General features: G+C 43.4%; 1 protein-coding gene across 1 annotated transcript in view; it reads left to right on the plus strand.

Annotated features, from left to right (window-relative positions):
• Positions 1–3,875: 3,875 nt before the first annotated feature.
• Positions 3,876–20,642, plus strand: part of LOC120027735 (sodium channel protein type 4 subunit alpha-like) — a 174,045-nt gene continuing 157,278 nt past the window's right edge. Inside the window, exons 1-5 of the mRNA XM_038972735.1 lie at positions 3,876–4,142; positions 7,583–7,701; positions 12,468–12,557; positions 14,215–14,343; positions 17,966–18,057. Coding sequence (XP_038828663.1) covers positions 3,876–4,142; positions 7,583–7,701; positions 12,468–12,557; positions 14,215–14,343; positions 17,966–18,057 — 697 coding nt within the window. The remainder of the gene's footprint in view (positions 4,143–7,582; positions 7,702–12,467; positions 12,558–14,214; positions 14,344–17,965; positions 18,058–20,642) is intronic.

A 20,642-nucleotide genomic window follows, 5' to 3' on the forward strand; every position in this document is an offset into this window, starting at 1 on the left:
TGTGCTGCAGAATGAGTTCTGTTTCACTCAGAGAAATAATTCAAACGGTTTTAGAAACTAGAGAGTGTTTTCTATCCAATAGTAATAATAATATGCATATTGTATGAGTAAGAATTGAGTACGAGGCCGTTTGAAATGGGCACCTTTTATCTGGCTACTCAATACTGCCCCTTGCAGCCCAAACAGGTTTTAAAGGTCTTACTCACGTCGGCTACGGAGAGCATGATCACAAAGTCGTCCGGAACAGCTGATGCTCTCATGCATGCCTCAGTGTTGCTTGCCTCGAAGCGAGCATAGAAGTGATTTAGCGCGTCTGGTAGGCTCATGTCACTGGGCAGCTCGCGGCTGTGCTTCCCTTTGTAGTCTGTAATAGTTTGCAAGCCTTGCCACATCCGACGAGCGTCGGAGCCGGTGTAGTTTGATTCAATCTTAGCCCTGTATTGACGCTTTGCCTGTTTGATGATTCATCGCAGGGCATAGTGGGATTTCTTGTAAGCTTCCGGGTTAGCTTCCCGCACCTTGAAAGCGGCAGCTCTACCCTTTAGCTCAGTACGAATGTTGCCTGTAATCCATGGCTTCTGGTTGGGGTATGTCTTGAGATGTCTTGAGATATTGCTTCAATATATCCACATCATTTTCCTTCCTCATGATGCCATCTATTTTGTGAAGTGCACCAGTCCCTCCTGCAGCAAAGTACCCCCACAACATGATGCTGCCACCCCTGTGCTTCACAGTTTGGATGGTGTTCTTCAGCTTGCAAGCATCCCCCTTTTTCCTCCAAACATAACAATGGTCATTATGGCCAAACAGTTCTATTTTTGTTTCATCAGACCAGAGGACATTTCTACAAAAAGTATGATCTTTGTCCCCATGTGCAGTTTCAAACCGTAGTCTGGCTTTTTTATGGCGGTTTTGGAGCAGTGGCTTCTTTGTTGCTGTCGATATAGGACTTGTTTTACTGTGGATATAGATACTTTTGTACATGTTTCCTCCAGCATCTTCACAAGGTCCTTTGCTGTTGTTCTGGGATTTATTTGCACTTTTTGCACCAAAGTACGTTAATCTCTAGGAGACAGAACGCGTCTCCTTCCTGAGCGGTATGATAGCTGCGTGGTCCCATGGTGTTTTTACTTGCATACTATTGTTTGTAGAGATGAACGTGGTACCTTCAGGGGTTTGGAAATTACTCCCAAAGATGAACCAGACTTGTGGAGGTCTACAATTTTTGGTCTTGGCTGATTTCCTTAGATTTTCCCATGATGTCAAGCAAAGAGACACTGAGTTTGAAGGTAGGCCTTGAAATACATCCACAGTTACACCTCCAATTGACTAAAATGGTGTCAATTACCCTATCAGAAGCTTCTAAAGCCATGACATTATTTTATGGAATTTTCCAAGCTGTTTAAAGGCACAGTCAAATTAGTGTATGTAAACTTCTGACCCACAGGAATTGTGATGCTGTGAGTTATAAGTGAAATAATCTGTCTGTAAACAATTGTTGGAAAAATTACTTGTGTCATGCCCAAAGTAGATGTCTTAACGACTTGCCAAAACTATAGTTTGTTAACATGACATCTGTGGAGTGGTTGAAAAACTAGTTTTAATGACTTCAAACTTAGTCTATGTAAACTTCCGACTTCAACTGTATATTGGCACAAATGTTGTTGGCAAACTGTGCCAATTTATCCTCTGATCACCGGCTTCGAGGGCATTATCAATTTTATACAATGGGTTACCAACATATTCAAATCATGACTTACATATTTTCATTAAAAACATTATTTTGATACATTTTTTCATACCATTTCATCCTTCCACAGAATATAGTCCCGACACGAATCTAGGGTTCCTACCCATGCCGGCTGGTTGTTCGTTCTATCAGTTCGGTTGACAGAGACGACTCAGTCGTTCATTCTTTTTTTTCTGTATCTATGGACGCAACACAGTCGTTCGTTCTAAGTGTTCCATTGCCTTACTGGCTGGCAACGTTAATATCCCTTGCTTGCTAGCTAGCCAACTATGGCTAATTTACAGTCATGCCAAACAGTGCAGCCAGAATAACAGCAAAGTAGCTCATTTGCATTTAAGCTGTTTTCTAGTGACCTTAATTTGGATAAATCCATAACAATGAGCTAATGATGCGCGGTTCCACCTGGCGTAGAAAATGTGCTCTCTCGTCAGGACACTGTTGTTCAGAGGAGCTAGCCAACAACACAATCCCTTCAAACTTAAGCTGTAAATAGAGTAAACTATCTGCACTTTGTTTCGTTTGACCTGTTTTCTATAGATAATTATTTGTATATATCCATAAAAATTATGCTGATTCATGATTTCAACTGGCTGAGAAAAGCGGCCTGCCTGTCTGTCTCATCCCAACTCCCGACATGTTCATTACTATGGGACATCTGGAGATCGAATTTGAATATTGGAACAATGTTGTAAATGTCGGAGAGACAGACTGCAAGGTTTATACAAATCTCTGCTGTTGAAAAGTAAATGTTACTCTCAAAGAAATGTGAGATAATGTCTAGATGCTTTTTATAGTGGAGATCAAGTTTATAACTTCCCTGGCTGGGCTGATGAGACAGTGGATTGCGCAGTGAGATGGAACAGAGTAAATAGGCATTTTAATGTCATAGACATTAAAGACATTTACATGGCCGGTGGTAACTTGTGGAATAGACACCGTCTGGAATGTTGTTTTAACCAATCATCATTCAGGATTAGAACCACCCGTTGTATAATAGCGGCCATGTTGTACATTATACTATTATACATTACATACTGTAGCTCATAAGGCGTTATATATGTGTTACAATGCATTTCATGAAGAGGGTACTCGTAGGAAATGTCAGTCAGTATTTTTCCATTAAGTTGTCATCTTAAAAGCACAGAATTGACACCAACTACTTATGAATCTGAGGCTGTCCTAAGATGGCCATCAGGTGGGGCCTTTTACTGATTGGCTAAGAGGATTATTAGATCTTGTATTTTTCAGTGAGCAGATTGCTACCTGATTGAGGGACTGTATAAGTGACTATGATTTTGGACCTGGGTTGTAAGCCAGACCTGGGTTGCTACTACCCCCCCAAACCCCCCCCCCCCCCAAAAGCTTTAGGCTGTCTGGAATGACACATGGGTGGAGTTTGCAATTGTGACCATTCTGTTGGTCTAATGCGCCAGCTACCAGGCAAGCTCAATCAAGCCCAGCTAAAGTATTTGTAGAATGATTTCAAAATTCTGTTGTACACTGGTAAATGGCTCATCAGGTGTTCTTTTGATGTGGACTCTCACAAGTTGAACACCATGAAGAAACGCATGAATGGATGAAAAATGAGGCTTGTCCAATCATTCAATTAGAATAGAAAACAGATGGCCTAGTCTGTTTGCACGTGGAAGTGTGGACACACACACACACACTAACACACACACACACACACACACACACACACACAATAACTCCCCCCAATACACACACACACACACACACACACAATAACTCCCCCCAATACACACACACACACACACACACACCATGTAACACAATAGCGCCACCATCTATTTTGAGGACAGAAGAGGCATTGCCCGTGCTGAAGACATAATGGGGGTGAATGGGAGGCTATATCAATGACAACCCCCCCCCCCCCCCCCCCCCCCAAGCTTTGCTTATTCAGTACTATAGCAACCAAATAGGACCTTAGGTTAACTCAGGTCTGCTTTCAGGATTGATAACCCTCCCATGTGTGACTGCCCTGTTGATTAACCTTTTGCGTCTCCCGATCTCTCTCTATCTCCCCCTCCGAACTCTCTCTCTTTCCCTCCCCTCTTGGTAGCTGGTGAAGTCATCCCTAGGACAGGAGACTCAGGATGAGAAGATGGCCACCCTGCTGCTACCACCGGGTCCTGACAGCTTGCACCGGTTTACCCGGGAGTCCCTGGCTGCCGTGGAGCAGCGGATCGCCGAGGAAGAGGCCCGGCGCACCAAGCACTACCAGGAGGACCTGGGAGATGTGGAGCTGCCCAGGCCCCGGGCCGACCTGGAGGCCGGCAAACAGCTGCCGCGCATCTTCGGCGACATCCCCAACGGCCTGGTGGGCGTCCCACTGGAGGACTTCGACCCGTTCTATTTCATGAACCAGAGAGTGAGAAGGGGGTGGGAGGGGTCCTTGAGGGGGGCTGTGTGTGGGTGTGCGGGTGTGTCAGTGTGTGTGTGTCTTGAGTGTCCTTACACTTATGTGCTTGGATGCCTGAGAATATCAAATTTGTATCCAAGTGTGTGTCACTTCTTACATCACCACTGCCATCTCTTTCCTTTGTGTATTCGACCTCCTTGAAGGATGTCCTTTTTAGTGCGACTCCAATTACTGGAATCTTCCCGTGTTCTTTTATACATCTGAACCAATTTCCCCCTCTGATGTATTCACAATGACCATCCTTATGACTGCTCTGAAATGGTGTGTGTGTGTGTGTGTGTTTGTGTGTGTGTGTGTGTGTGTGTGTCCTTGTGTGTATGTGTCAGTATCAGTCCTAATGGAAACTGGCTGTGGCCAGAGCCTTTGAGGAAGGGTTGAAAGGATTCCCCATGCCCATGTTTGGGCCCTGTGACTGGACCTTTGATTCAGGAAGTGTGCGTGTGTGCGCGTGTGTGTGTGTGCGTTTGCAGGATGTAAAGGAAAGGACAGACTGATGGATAGCAGGATGAGTCAGACAGACAGACAGACAGACAGACAGACAGACAGACAGACAGACAGACAGACAGACAGACAGACAGACAGACAGACAGACAGACAGACAGACAGACAGACAGACAGACAGACAGACAGACAGACAGACAGACAGACAGACAGACAGACAGACAGACAGACAGACAGACTGCTAGCTCTGTCTGTTTCCCTCACACTCCTTCTTCTTCTTCTTCTACTGCTAGCTCTCTCTGTTTCCCTCACACTCTTTCTTCTTCTTCTACCGGTAGCTCTGTCTGTTTCCTTCACACTCCTCCTTCTTCTTCTACTGCTAGCTCTCTCTGTTTCCCTCACACTCTTTCTTCTTCTTCTACCGGTAGCTCTGTCTGTTTCCTTCACACTCCTCCTTCTTCTTCTACTGCTAGCTCTATCTGTTTCCCTCACACTCCTTCTTCCCTAATAAGAGTTTAAAGTTCTGCTTTGAAATGGGATCATGCCCCTCTCACCGTGTTAAGTAGGGCTGTTGAATGTCGGTACTGGAGGGCCGAAACACTTCTGTTTTTCATCCTCTCCTTTTAGTCAGGGACTAATTCAGACCTGAGACACCAGGTGAGTGCAATTTACTACCAGGTAGAAACAAAAATGTGAAGTGTTTCGGCACTCCAGGTCCTGCGTTGAACAGACCTGGTGTAGAGGGTGATTCTTTAAAGGCAGTGGTGTCAAACTCGTGCCATGGAAGGCCTAGTGTTGGCTGGATTTTGTTTTTTCATTTCAATTAAACCCTAGACAACCAGGCGAAGGCAGTTCCTTACTTATTAGTGACCTTAATTCATCAATGAAGTACAAGGGAGGAGCGAAACCCCGCAGAAACTCCTCCGTGGAATGAGTTTGACACGTGTTATTCAGTACGTATTAAAGTAAACCCCCCAGAGTGGCACATTTGTGTTCCAGCCCAGCACTAGCACGTCCTGAGTGAACTCTAGGTGTGATAGTGTTGGGCTGGAACAAAAATGTGCAACCCTGGAGTTACTGTAGGACTAAACATGCATTCCAGCGTGTGAATATTAGGCTTTTAAGCTGGTGGATAAATCTAATTGAACTGACAGCTATGGCTGTAGTTGCTGTGGCATGAGTTGTGATTTCAGTGTGTAGCAGTTGAGAAAATACATTATGATTTGATTGAATCAGCTGCCCAGGGAGTGGAAATTATACCGTTACAATATGTGAAAAGTACAGGGACTAGAGTAAGCTACGGTTTTCATGATTCTCAGTTTCAAATGTATTCTTTCAAAATTCATCAGGCAGTAGCTTTGGCTGGTTTGCCTAGGACCCAGAAAGAGGCTGAGAGGTGTGTGAACAGCTATTTCTCCTGGGGATAGATAGTTCTCCTGGGGATAGATAGTTCTCCTGGGGATAGACAGTTCTCCTGGGGATAGATAGTTCTCCTGGGGATAGATAGTTCTCCTGGGGATAGATAGTTCTCCTGGGGATAGATAGTTCTCCTGGGGATAGATAGTTCTCCTGGGGACAGTGGACTGGTCAGCTGGATACAGTTGTGGGTCCTCAATATCTCCATTTCTCTATAACGCTCTCACTTCTTCTCTCTCTCTCTCTCTCTCTCTCTCTCTCTCTCTCTCTCTCTCTCTCTCTCTCTCTCTCTCTCTCTCTCTCTCTCTCTCTCTCTCTCTCTCTCTCTCTCTCTCTCTCTCTCTCTCTCTCTCTCTCTCTCTCTCTCTCTCTCTCTCTCTCTCTCTCTCTCTCTCTCTCTCTCTCTCTCTCTCTCTCTCTCTCTCTCTCTCTCTCTCTCTCTCTCTAACCCATAGAGTGGGTTAGCTTTGTTGGTTGTTAGAGGAACAATTACACTACTTCACAGTATGTTCCACTCCAGTGATGTGACTACAGCCGCTGTAATGTTCTCACACTTTCTCAACTACCCTGAACAGACATGTGAACAGACCTGCTTGAATTTTAAATGGACATTATACTCCAAAATCAACATCTGTCAGATATGTTCATACCTCCGAAGTGGTCTTCTGTTGAGATTAGTCCACGTTCCAGGCCATCTGATTTGTCGATCTAACTAGCCACATTCCAAAATGGATTGAAAAGATAAGCACCATATAATTTCAAAAGTTTGGTATTTACGTTTTACATCCATTTGGGGTTGAGGCGTATAGCTGGATCGACACAACGGATGGTTTGGGATGTGGACTCATCCTGACATTAGACTACATTTGAGGTCTGAAAACATCTGACACACTTTGAGTGTAATGTCCCTTTAAGCACAGAGCAGCATTTGATAGAGGACATGGGAGTTTCAGCACATTCTAGGTTGGCTGTTATCATTCCCCTTCCTCTCTGTTGTGTTGTATCTCCTATGAGGAGACTCCCTTAAGAGTTAAGAGTTCTATAGACCTGCTTTCTTTTTTAGCAGCATCTTGCTCGTTATGCCACGTAATCAGTGTTTTTGTTTGTGCCTGTGTGTGTAGATGTGTGTGTGCGTGTGTGTGTGTGTGTGTGTGTATGCGTGAGTGTGTGTGTAGATGTGAGTGTGTGTGTAGATGTGTGTGTTTGTGTAGATGTGAGTGTGTGTGTAGATGTGAGTGTGTGTGTGTAGATGTGAGTGTGTGTGTGTGTGTAGATGTGAGTGTGTGAGTGTGTATATGTGAATGTGTGTGTAGATGTGTGTGTGTGTGTGTATGTGAGTGTGTGAGTGTGTGTGTAGATGTGAGTGTGTGTGTGTGTGTGTAGATGTGAGTGTGTGGTTGGTGTCACTGCAAGTTTATTGTACATGTTTATTGCCATGCCATGTTGTCCTTAACCATGACGCATCTCTCTGTCCCTTGTCCCTTTCTATCACCCCCCCCTCTCTGTCTATCTCACTTTCTGTTTCTCCACAGACTTTTATAGTATTGAACAAAGGGAAGGCCATCTTCCGATTTAGTGCCACATCTGCACTCTATATTTTTAGCCCCTTTCATCCTGTTAGAAGAGCATCGATAAAGGTTTTAGTTCACTCATATCCTTTCTGGTGGAACACTCAAAATTCTACCAACACGTGTCTGTTTTAGGAGGTGGGTTTCAAAATGAAAATCAGTGAGCAGAGAATTAACATTTTGGAGGGAAGTAAAAGCCTTGGGATAGCCTGTAAGAGCCTACTCTAGTTCAGTTTGTCTAGATAGATTGTCATGTCATTCTCGTTGTAATATTGTTGATCTTGTGTACTGATCGGGGAAATAGGGACTGGGAAGGGTGTTGAGCTGCTCAGATTTGAGCCGTTGGTGTTGCCTGCTGTCTCACCGTCAGTGAACAGAGGGAGCATCAGTCACACTATTAGTTTGTAGTGTACTGTTTTATTACGCAATCAATGATTGAGAGGATTCTAAACAGGACTAGACTTATACTCTGAAATCAGAATATTTGAGTATCTCTTGAAAATGTCTCAACACAGAATTGTCCCTTGCCTTATGTGCAATGAACTCATTGCACGTAAGTCTGACATGTTAAAGTGGAAATTACAAACTTTAGAAGCCTTTTTAAACTTCAAATACACTACAAGTTAGCATTTCCTGTGGTGCAGAAAAATTCTCAGCAACAAAAGAGTGATCAGATTAAGATCCTACATCTGTAATAGACTGGATGGTTACTGGTAGGTTATGTAATAGACTGGATGGTTACTGGTAGGTTATGTAATAGACTGGATGGTTACTGGTAGGTTATGTAATAGACTGGATGGTTACTGGTATATTATGTAATAGACTGGATGGTTACTGTTAGGTTATGTAATAGACTGGATGGTTACTGGTAGGTTATGTAATAGACTGGATGGTTACTGGTAGATTATGTAATAGACTGGATGGTTACTGGTATATTATGTAATAGACTGGATGGTTACTGGTAGGTTATGTAATAGACTGGATGGTTACTGGTAGGTTATGTAATAGACTGGATGGTTACTGGTAGATTATGTAATAGACTGGATGGTTACTGGTAGGTTATGTAATAGACTGGATGGTTACTGGTAGGTTATGTAATAGACTGGATGGTTACTGGTATATTATGTAATAGACTGGATGGTTACTGGTAGGTTATGTAATAGACTGGATGGTTACTGGTAGGTTATGTAATAGACTGGATGGTTACTGGTAGGTTATGTAATAGACTGGATGGTTACTGGTAGGTTATGTAATAGACTGGATGGTTACTGGTATATTATGTAATAGACTGGATGGTTACTGGTAGGTTATGTAATAGACTGGATGGTTACTGGTAGGTTATGTAATAGACTGGATGGTTACTGGTAGGTTATGTAATAGACTGGATGGTTACTGGTAGGTTATGTAATAGACTGGATGGTTACTGGTAGGTTATGTAATAGACTGGATGGTTACTGGTAGGTTATGTAATAGACTGGATGGTTACTGGTAGGTTATGTAATAGACTGGATGGTTACTGGTAGGTTATGTAATAGACTGGATGGTTACTGTAAGCTAAGTCAAGTGATGCTGTTTATGACAAGCTAACAACACCAGCTTCTTTGCTCAGAGGATTGGGAAAGCCCATATGGAATTTTACTGTAGTGACAGTACTTGACTTGGGCAGGAGCTCACACTGGAATTGAGTAACGGCACCTCAAATGTTTAACTGCTTGTTCCTCTTATAGAATATTAGCTCAAAAGTATTGTGGAGCTTCTGCACCGAAATATAAGCAGTCACGGCACCCAAAATGAGTCCCGGCACCTAGTTCAGTCCAAGTCAAGCACTGTGCAATGACCAAGGTCATAAGGTATCAGGGTACATGTTTGATTATTAACAAGGGATCAATGAGGTTGTAGCCAGATCACTCTTACTTTAAAAGGGGTACAGCACTACAAAGCTGTGAGTGAAGTCATCAAAGAGAGAAGATAGAATATAGTCTGTAGATTAAGCCGTATGAGACCTTAAAGCGGGGAAAAACCTAAGTAAGCATTCCATAAAGGGATGATAATTGAGGCAAAAGCTGCCGCCAAGATATGCTTTGACGACTGGCAGTTTGACAGGTCAGTTAGCGCGTAAGAAAACGCCTGTGTACATTACTCTAGCGGTTTATAAACAAACCCTGGGATTCCAGGCCTTAGCAGTTTTTTGGCAGCAGTCTGATTTGTACATAATGCTGAAATTGACTTTCTCATTAATAGTGTGGGAGCTCTGGAATCCTCTGTAGAGCCAGGGTGCTTATCGTTATGGTGACTCATTTGAGTAAAGTGCTGTCTGTGAGTGTGGGAATTGAAACGAGCCGTCGGGATGAGAGAGGTACTTCATAGTAATGCAGTGCTTCCTCAGGCAAAAGGACTTATGACACGGCAGCCATTATTTTGACACTTCTGTTTTGTTAGTAGGTCATTTGATTGTGTAACTAACCAGGGGTTCTAAACCTGGGTCGCCTGTGGCTAGCCCTCTGAGCTGAAGCCTTAGCATTAGCATGAGGAATCTTCAGGTCTCAGTCAAGGTTATTCATCACCTGAGGGTGTTTCTGAACCACCTGCACTCATAGAAAAAAGGTGCTATCTAGAACCTAAAGTGGTTCTTCGGCTGTCCCCATAGGATAACCCTTTGAAGAACCCTTTTTGGTTCCAGGTAGAACCCTTTCGCATACCAAGTAGGACCCTTTCCACAGAGGGCTCTACATGGAACCAAAAAGGGTTCTCTCTGACACCACAAAGGGTTCTCCTATGGGGACAGCCGAAGAACCCTTTTGGAACCCTTTTTTCTAGGAGTGTATGAATACAAGAAACAATACATTTGCAGAAAGTTCTCCCATACGAATAGCCCATTGCTTTTGGCGTAGCCTAGAGCAAGCCAATTCCAACTACTAATGCAAATGAGGGACAATTTATTCTATCAAGAAAGGTTTGATAGACATATCAACCAATCAGCATCCTAAAATATAGGCTAAATAGAACATTTGGGACAGGAATCAACTTTCAAGCCACATAGTTTCCATAAACACCTTCTCAATTCCACCTCACTGGTTGAGTTTAAGTTGCATATTTAATATGTTTTTAAATAAGCGGTTTGGGTTCCTCTTACCACTCTCCACACAGCAAAGCAGATGATCTAATCTTGCCTATGAAATGAGAAGGGAGGTGGGAGCGGGATGATAATGCTATTAGCACCATGGTGGCCAGGGCTAACCAACAGCTGAGGTATAATTGTTGGCGTCAATTAGCTTTCGCCCCCCCCCCCAGCAAACAGTTAGAATATTTGTTCTGTGCTTGCTCTTTGCCCAATCTGGTCTCAGGGCAATTCGTAGGATTCGGCACTTAAATCTGTTCCCTCCATTTAGTTTGATGTACAGTATTACGTTACGTTAGGTTACATTATAAATGGAATAGCGGCCATACAATATCATACGAATTAGAGGACGTATAGTATCATTCATCTTACCCAGTCTTACAATAGTATACTAATTGGATGATATAACTTAACATACATCTTGGAGGACACATACAGTGCATTCGGAAAGTATTCAGACCCCTTGACTTGAATTTTGTTACATTACAGCCTTATTCTAAAATGGATAAAATTATCTATTTTCCTCATCACTCTACACACAATACCCCATAACGACAAAGTGAAAATAAATTTTTAGACATTTTTGCAAATCTATTCAAACAAAAAAATAGAAATATCTTATTTACGTAAGTACTCAAACCCTTTGCTATGAGACTCGAAATTGAGTTCAGGTGTATCCTGTTTCCATTGATCATCCTTGAGATGTTTCTACAACTTGATTGGAGTCCACCTGTGGTAAATTCAATGGGACATGATTTGGAAAGGCACACACCTGTCTATATAAGGTCCCACAGTTGACAGTGGATGTCAGAGCCGAAACCAAGCTACGAGGTTGAAGGAATTGTCCGTAGAGCTCCAAGACAGGATTGTGTCGAGGCACAGATCTTTTAATGTATTTATTTAATTGTTTATTTAACTTTTATTTAGCTAGGCAAGTCAGTTAATAACAAATTCTTATGTGCAATGACTGCCTACCCCGGCCAAACCTGGTTCTAGATCTGGGGAAGGGTACCAAATATTTCTGCAGCATTGAAGGTCCCCAAGAACACAGTGGCATCCATCATTATTAAACGGAAGAAGTTTGGAACCACCAAGACTCTTCCTAGAGCTGGCCACCCGACCAAACTGAGCAATCGGAGGAGAAGGGCCTTGGTCAGGGAGGTGACCAAGAACCCGATGGTCACTCTGACAGAGCTCCAGAGTTCCTCTGTGGAGATGGGAGAACTTTCCAGAAAGAAAACCATCTCTGCAGCACTCCACCAATCAGGCCTTTATGGTAGAGTGTCCAGACGGAAGCCACTCCTCAGTAAAAGGCGAAACTCCCCAAATACAGGTGTGCCAAGCTTGTGGCATCATTGCCAAGGACACTCGAGGCTGTAATCGCTGACAAAGGTGCTTCAACAAAGTACTGAGTAAACGGTCTGAATACTTATGTAAATGTGATATTTCTTTCTTTCCCAGAGGGGTTGGGTTAAATGCAGAAGACACATTTCAGTTGAATGCATTTAGTTGTACAACTGACTAGGTATCCCCCTTTCCCTTTCCCATAACGTGTTAGCAAATTTCTTTTGTTCTCTTTACTCTGCTCAATGACAGTGATAATGACAGCAGGCAAACCAAACCTAAACGGGGTACAAGGGCATAATCATTATGTCTTTATATTCAGAATAGTAGCGTTGTGATGTATGTATATGTTGTTATTGAATCACCATTTTCCTTAACCACGTGCACATTATTCAGTCTGTTCATAATGTGCACTATTTTGACCAACTGTTGCTTCATGGCCATGTCGGAACCAGAGTATTGGGCCAAGTATGTAGAGTAAGTATGCCTTGTCCTCCCATCTTCTCTGTCTCTCAGCATTGACGCTAGCTTCTTCTGTGAATTCTCTCTTGTGTTCTTTATTTTCTGTTCCCTCAAACCTCTTTGACTGTATTGACCCTCTGTGCCCTATGTGTCCTGATGTAACGCTTTGCCAGGTGTTTGTTGCCTTGCCAACCACAATTAGCAAGTAAGTTCACGATTTTAGTGTACCCAGCTAATTTGCTAATTGCACTCTTGCTATGCTGCATCGGAATGAACAACCATGGGTGACACATACCGTTTATGCCTTCTTAAATGTTCATTAAAGGGATTCATATTCCAACCACTACGATAAACATACAACTGAAAGCAAAATCAATGATGGAATGGGAATTATCATTCAAATGAAGTTTTGTAGAAATGGGATCAGTAGAGTTGGACTTGGGTAAAATCTATCTATCTATCTATCTATCTATCTATCTATCTATCTATCTATCTATCTATCTATCTATCTATCTATCTATCTATCTATCTATCTATCTATCTATCTATCTATCTATCTATCTATCTATCTATCTATCTATCTATCTATCTATCTATCTATCTATCTATCTATCTATCTATCTATCTATCTATCTATATATCTATCTATCTATCTATATATCAATATGTCTGTCTGTCTGTCTGGCTGGCTGGCAGGCTGTGTATCTATCTATTTGTAATGTCTCCCTCTCTCTCTCTCTCTCTTCTCTATTCTCAATCATTCAGAGTATAAGTCCATCCCACACTATGGATTTGCTGTTAGGCAGAGGCATCTGTCATATGGACAGAGTGTATTTGACCCACAGACATGTAACCAATGTAGTGTAGTCCTCTATGTTATGAAAAGCAACCACCCTGTCTTAAGCCAGAGTCAGCCTGCCAAGTTTACCTTTAATGAAGGCAGCCGTTCAGCAAATGGAATCTGCACTGTCAACAATACACTACAAATCAGGCTGTTTATATTCTCACTCAAAAAGGGGCTCGTTGGAACAATCTGTAGCATGAAATGACTCAGAGCCAGTCACAGTCTCCCTTGTTAACCATTAACCTTACAGGAAGATCTGAGTCAGTAGCTATGACAGAAACTAAAAGGAATATGGCTGTGCACTTCCGCCGAATGCTGCATCCTTCATCCCAGTGTCCTTTGACTCTGAAGAGTGTCTCTCTCTCACTCTCTTTCATTTATTCAATGTTACAATTAAGTGACTAATGTATTGACTTGGACTGATATATACTGTCACTGTAAAGTACAGTTCAATGATTCCCGTCAGTCTGAGCCAAACCAATACATTACAGTGACATCCAGGATTTGAATGCATATTCTTGTCTTGATGACCTGCCTAACTCATCAAGGAGCACTGCTGTCAAAGAGCTTGCTGTCTGTCTCATTCCCTCTGGGCTGACAAGTGCTGTACTGTCCATGCGCTAAATCTGCTACATGTTTACCTCTCTGTCCCTTTCCTTCTTGGTTTCTTTCTTCTTTTTACATTTTATTTTATTAGAACTGCACTTGGAGTTGGGGCAACCATGTGAAGGAAGAAGGGGGGGTTGTCCCTCACCCTAGCTTATGCCGTTGCTTGCTAATGTTTTGACCTTTTGTTCTCCCCTTCCCTTACCCCATACACCCACCCAGGTACACTTTCACTGGCATTTACACGTTTGAATCGTTGATAAAGATTCTGGCGAGGGGATTCTGTGTGGGGCCATTTACCTTCCTGCGGGACCCTTGGAACTGGCTGGATTTCAGTGTGATTGTCATGGCGTAAGTATCTCTCTTGTTAAAGTAGACCTCCCTGTATCTCTCCTGTTACTGTGTGACCCTAACCCTTCCTTTTAACCTGCCCTCTCTTTCCTTTTAACCTGTCCTCTCCTTCCCTCTAACCTGTCCTCTCCTTCTTTCCTTTTAACCTGTCCTCTCCTTCCCTGTAACCTGCCCTCTCCTTCCTTCTAACCTGTCCTCTCCTTCCTTATAACCTGTCCTCTCCTTCCTTCTAACCTGTCCCCTCCTTCCTTCTAACCTGTCCTCTCCTCCCTTCTAACCTGTCCTCTCCTTCCTTCTAACCTGTCCTCTCCTTCCTTCTAACCTGTCCCCTCCTTCCTTCTAACCTGTCCTCTCCTTCCTTCTAACCTGTCCTCTCCTTCCTTCTAACCTGTCCTCTCCTTCCTTCTAACCTCCCCTCTCCTTCCTTCTAACCTGTCCTTTCCTTCCTTCTAACCTGTCCCCTCCTTCCTTCTAACCTGTCCTCTCCTCCCTTCTAACCTGTCCTCTCCTTCCTTCTAACCTGTCCTCTCCTTCCTTCTAACCTCCCCTCTCCTTCCTTCTAACCTGTCCTTTCCTTCCTTCTAACCTGTCCCCTCCTTCCTTCTAACCTGTCCTCTCCTTCCTTCTAACCTCCCCTCTCCTTCCTTCTAACCTGTCCTTTCCTTCCTTCTAACCTGTCCCCTCCTTCCTTCTAACCTGTCCTCTCCTCCCTTCTAACCTGTCCTCTCCTTCCTTCTAACCTGTCCTCTCCTTCCTTCTAACCTCCCCTTTCCTTCCTTCTAACCTGTCCTCTCCTTCCTTCTAACCTGTCCTCTCCTTCCTTCTAACCTGTCCTCTCCTTCCCTCTAACCTGTCCTCTCCTTCCCTCTAACCTGTCCTCTCCTTCCCTCTAACCTGTCCTCTCCTTCCTTCTAACCTGTCCTCTCCTTCCTTCTAACCTGTCCTCTCCTTCCTTCTAACCTGTCCTCTCCTTCCTTCTAACCTGTCCTCTCCTTCCTTCTAACCTGTCCTCTCCTTCCTTCTAACCTGTCCTCTCCTTCCCTCTAACCTGTCCTCTCCTTCCCTCTAACCTGTCCTCTCCTTCCTTCTAACCTGTCCTCTCCTTCCTTCTAACCTGTCCTCTCCTTCCTTCTAACCTGTCCTCCCCTTCCTTCTAACCTGTCCTCTCCTTCCCTCTAACCTGTCCTCTCCTTCCCTCTAACCTGTCCTCTCCTTCCTTCTAACCTGTCCTCTCCTTCCTTCTAACCTGTCCTCTCCTTCCTTCTAACCTGTCCTCTCCTTCCTTCTAACCTGTCCTCTCCTTCCTTCTAACCTGTCCTATCCTTCCTTCTAACCTGAACTCTCAAAGCAATAGAAGCCCTTTTATTCCTTCTCTAATACTCTTTTCACACTATTGAGCTGAGTCGAACTGAGCCGAGCCAAGCTGTACTGTGCTGGCCTGGTTATGCATCCACAATGTTGTAACAGTTGTTGGAACCGTTGTTGGAACAGTTGACGTAACCGTGCTGGAATGAAAAACGTGAAAGGAAAACATCTGAGCCAGCAGAGTACGGTTTGGGTTGGCACAATAGTGTGAAGAGTGTATTAGAGTATTGTATGATATTTATTGTCTGACATGTTATGTTCTGACCTCCGTCTATCTCTCCTCTGTACTCCTTTGTCAAGTCCCTTTATGTTCGACCGAAAAATGTCACTGGAAGTAAAAGTTTGCGGATGCTGTTCTTACTTCCTCTTGTTCTTCAATATTGGAGGAGACTACAGTTCTATGAAAACAACTTGGTTGTTTTAAGTTGACACGTCTTTTTGATGCATCCATGTTACTTAATGATTAACTGAAAATCACTAACATCGGGATTAGTTACTGATCCAATTGGAGATGAATTTGAGTTGACAAAGTGCTATACAACTCAGATAAGAGGAATGATCCTCAACTCTGAAGCTTCAATTAATATTTGACCTCAATATTGAGGGCTTCTCTTTATGATTATAAAACAATTACATTTTCCTCGAAATTTGATTGTGACATTTGCATTACTGTAATAGAGGTATATTATACTTCAATCCTCTTCAATCCTTTTTTTTGCCAACCGTTACAGTGCAAACTTTTACTTCCAAAATTGTACAATGCAACCTGAATTAAATTACCAAAATGTTATATTTTGCTTTGGTTGTGTGGGTGTAGAAAGCACCCTAAGTTGCTTTTGAATAATGTATTTTGCTCCTGACCTTCTACTGTGGATGGTCTAAACACAGCACCTTTTTCTAAGGAAACAATTTTGAACCCCCCCATATCCCCCCGCCCCCCCCCCCCCCCCCCCCCCCCCACCAAGCATCCCCCCGTACGGTGATGAAGTGCTGATATCTCTTTTGGCTTCTACAGTTTTATTTACCTCTCCTTCCAGAGGGCCAGTCGTCCTTGAACTGGAAGCCTCTGTGGGGTCAGATGGATCTTTAGCAGGACAGGAACACATAAGTCACCGACCCTCGCAGCCCTCCTGCTAGTTTCTACGACAGGCTACCTTCCTTCCCGCTGCTGGCTTTATTAAATTCAGACTGATGATCGGAGAAGCGGTTAACCCCCCCACCACGCTGATAAATGTCCACACCCCCAACCCCGTGGGTTCCCATGGAAACGAAGGGATGTCATCCCCCTGTGGGTTGGCAGGTAGCCTAGTGGTTAAGAGCGTTGGGCCAGTAACTGTAAGGTCGCTGGTTTGAATCCCAGAGCCAGCAAGGTGGAAAGAATTTTGGTTCTGCTGTTAAGCAAGGCAGTTAACCCCCAATAACGACTGCTCCCCGGGCGCCATGGACGTAGGTTAAGGCAACCTCTCTAATTCAGAGCGGTTGTGTTAAATGGGGAAGACACTTTTTGCTGTTCTACAAGTAGGCTGGGCCTGGGTCCCCGAGAGAAATAACGTGCCGTGTTAGCTATGAAGCTTTTGGGAAACTCACCTAAGAAATGTAATAGGGAATGGAACCACTTCGGTCCAGAAGACTTGATATACTGTAACTCAAATAAGCAGCACATGGACTGGCACCATACTGGTTTTTCCCAACATTTTCTGGAATCTCATCTGTCTCTTGGTTTGGAGACACACTAACAGCAGTCGTAAAGGTCAAAAGGGTCCCTTTAAATATCTATGCTGTGCTGTTTCTGTCCTGTTCTCCAGGGAAACAACACACTAAGACACAGTGAGCAGTGCTTAGCCTACAGTCATCTTTCCTTTTTTGTGTTTGACCAAATAACTGTAATTTGATCCTGCAGGTTGCTAACCGAGTCTGTTAAAGTAGGCAATCTCCAAGCACTTCGAACATTCAGGGTACTCAGAGCATTGAAAACTATTTCGGTAATCCCAGGTAAGAGGGAGTCTCCCCTGCTGCTGCAGTGTTACCGAAAAAATGGGTTGCATCTTCTATTGTCCAGTCCACGTACTGTTACTATTTTGTACAAGCCCCTCCCCCCTCTTCCTCCTCTCTCCAATCCAAAGCCACTCTCTCTGACCCTTGACCTCTAGCCACATTCCCCCTCTTTTCTCTCCTCCAATCCTGGCCCTTCACCTGTTGTGTTTTGCCTGTCGTTGGTGCTTTGTCATTGTGTCTGCTTGACTTTCGCTTATTGCAGATATGTTACTGAATTTGTGGACCTGGGCAATGTCTCAGCATTACGGACATTCAGAGTCCTACGAGCACTGAAAACTATCTCAGTCATCCCAGGTGAGAAGGGAGTTTCAAACACTAAGACACCACCCACCGCTGGAAGAACTAAACCCCCCGACTACGTTCCAATACGTCCTTATTAGCACACTACTTAGGATGAAGCAATGCATTCAAAGTGGCCTGCTAGTGTGGGTATTGGAACAGAGTCCCTTGTCATTTCATTTTTGTTTCTGTTGATTAAATAACCAGTGAGTGGAAATGCCAGAGGTGTAGGAAATGAGACCTTTGGGTTGGGTAACCTTTGATTCAAAATTGAGGATTCTCACATTTTTAGGTACTCTATAGAATATGTTTGCCTATAGTTTGTTTTGTATTAAGATGTTAGTTTGTATGTCAGTCATTTATTAAAAATAAAAATAAAATAAATTTAAAAAATATAGTGGTCATGCATCCACGCTTGCGTCCACCTGCTATATGCAAACACTATGCTATAGACATCAACAAAGTGAATGTAGTCCATGGATAAAGTTTCAGCATGACATCTGGCCTGAAGCCCAAAGATCATGTTACCTTTATGGCGGCAGGTAGCCTAGTGGTTAGAGCGTTGGGCCAGTAACTGAAAGGTTGCTGGATAGAATCCCCGAGCTGACAAGGTAAAAATCTGTCATTCTGCCTCTGAACAAGGCAGTAAACCCACTGTTCCTAGGCTGTCATTGTAAATAAGAATTTGTTCTTAACTGACTTGCCTAGTTAAACTCAACAGGTCTCATTCACCCTTAGTGTTTAACATCAAACAGGCATGGGTATAGTCAAATACCACTTCGTATGGTAATAATAACTCAATTCACAACAGATGCTCCCCATTCAGAATGGATCTCTACTCAAGTAGGACTAAATCTCATTTGGATGAAATAGCTGTACAGTACCCTTAGGAACATATAGTGCAGTATATTTCTGAGCAGGACCCTATATGATTTAGGATCTTAATTTGATCACCTTGTTGTTGCAGGAAATGTCATGCACAGCAGGAAATGCAAACTTGTAGTGTATTCATGGTCTAAAAATACTTCTAAAGTTTGTAATTTCCACTTTAAAATGTCCGAATTGATTTGCTCTAACATAAACTGTATCTACCCCTACAAAAAATGTCATTAATTATAATCCAAACAATAATTCACATTTTCTGTTGCTGCAGGATTATTTTCCTGCTGTGATAAACTGGCCAAATTAAGATCCTACATCTGTAATCCTACAGTACATAACATGTCCACTTGACCTGACCAGAGAAAAACCCTCAACTCTACTTTTTACTTTAGCCTAACTAGGGCCTGGAGTTGTTCCTGGTCAGGTCACATAGGGATTGCCAGTACCATAGGTACCCAGTATCTACTCTGAAGGGGCTAACTTACATCAGTCATGGCCCAGGTATTCCACCACTACTTCCTGTTGTCTGGTGCTCTTCAGAGACATGGTGCGTCAGGCTCTTCACGGCTGATCTCCTTTGGCCCACGCCGTCTGCTGTAAATGCCAGAGTGGAAGCGATGGCTTAGAGGCTGTCAATTCTTCTTTGTGTTCATATTGTACTGTGCAGCATTCTGCCCCTGCCCCAGCTACACTACCTTTAATCCAGTAGGAATCAGGATAGTGAGATAATAGCATAGGCTCAGATGATATATAGTTAGCTAGCAAACAAAATGCTAGGAAAACTTGGAAATGCTTTGGGCACACTCTGAGACAGGGTTAAAGTCTAAATATGTCAGTCAGCCAGCCAGCCAGTCAGTAAGTTAGTCAGCCAGTCAGCCACCATAGTCAGCCAGTCAGTTAGTTTGTCAGCCAGTCAGTTAGTTTGTCAGCCAGTCAGTTAGTTTGTCAGCCAGTCAGTTAGTTTGTCAGCCAGTCAGCCAGTCAGTTAGTTTGTCACCCAGTCAGCCAGTCAGTATGTTAGTCAGCCAACCAGCCAGCCAGCTAGTCAGTTAGTTTGTCAGCCAGTCAGCTGCCATAGTCAGCCAGTCAGTAAGTTAGTCAGCCAGTCAGCCGCCATAGTCAGCCAGTCAGTTAATTTGTCAGCCAGGCAGTCAGTCAGTTAGTTTGTCAGCTAGTCAGTCAGCCAGTCAGTCAGTTGGTTTGTCAGCCAGTCAGTCAGCCAGTCAGTCAGTTGGTTTGTCAGCCAGTCAGCCAGTCAGTCAGTCAGCCAGTCAGTCAGTTGGTTTGTCAGCCAGTCAGTCAGCCAGTCAGTCAGTTGGTTTGTCAGTCAGTCAGTTATTTAGTTTATCAGCCAGTCAGCCAGCCAGCCAGCCAGCCTAAACTAGTTCAATTAGATGGTTTCACTCATTATTTTGGGAAGTGTCTGTTGTCAATGAGCATACATTGTGAATTTGCGGTGCATTTTTGATATCTCGAAAAGAAACGCAAGACAATTTTTCTTTCTGCTGTGGTTAGTTTGTTTGCGTTAGCTTTCTTTTTGTCTTCACTGTGGTGTTGGTGTCTTAAAGTTGTGTGTGTGGCTTTGATGTTCTGAATTTGATACTGTACAGTATATTTAATCCATGTCATGATTATGGATAGTGAGTCGTTGTATTGTTCCTAATACAATAGTTGTAATTTGTATAATGTATTATACATAGTAATACACAGTACTTAAG

This window comes from Salvelinus namaycush, chromosome 33 (assembly GCF_016432855.1).
Source record: "Salvelinus namaycush isolate Seneca chromosome 33, SaNama_1.0, whole genome shotgun sequence".
NCBI lineage: Eukaryota > Metazoa > Chordata > Actinopteri > Salmoniformes > Salmonidae > Salvelinus > Salvelinus namaycush.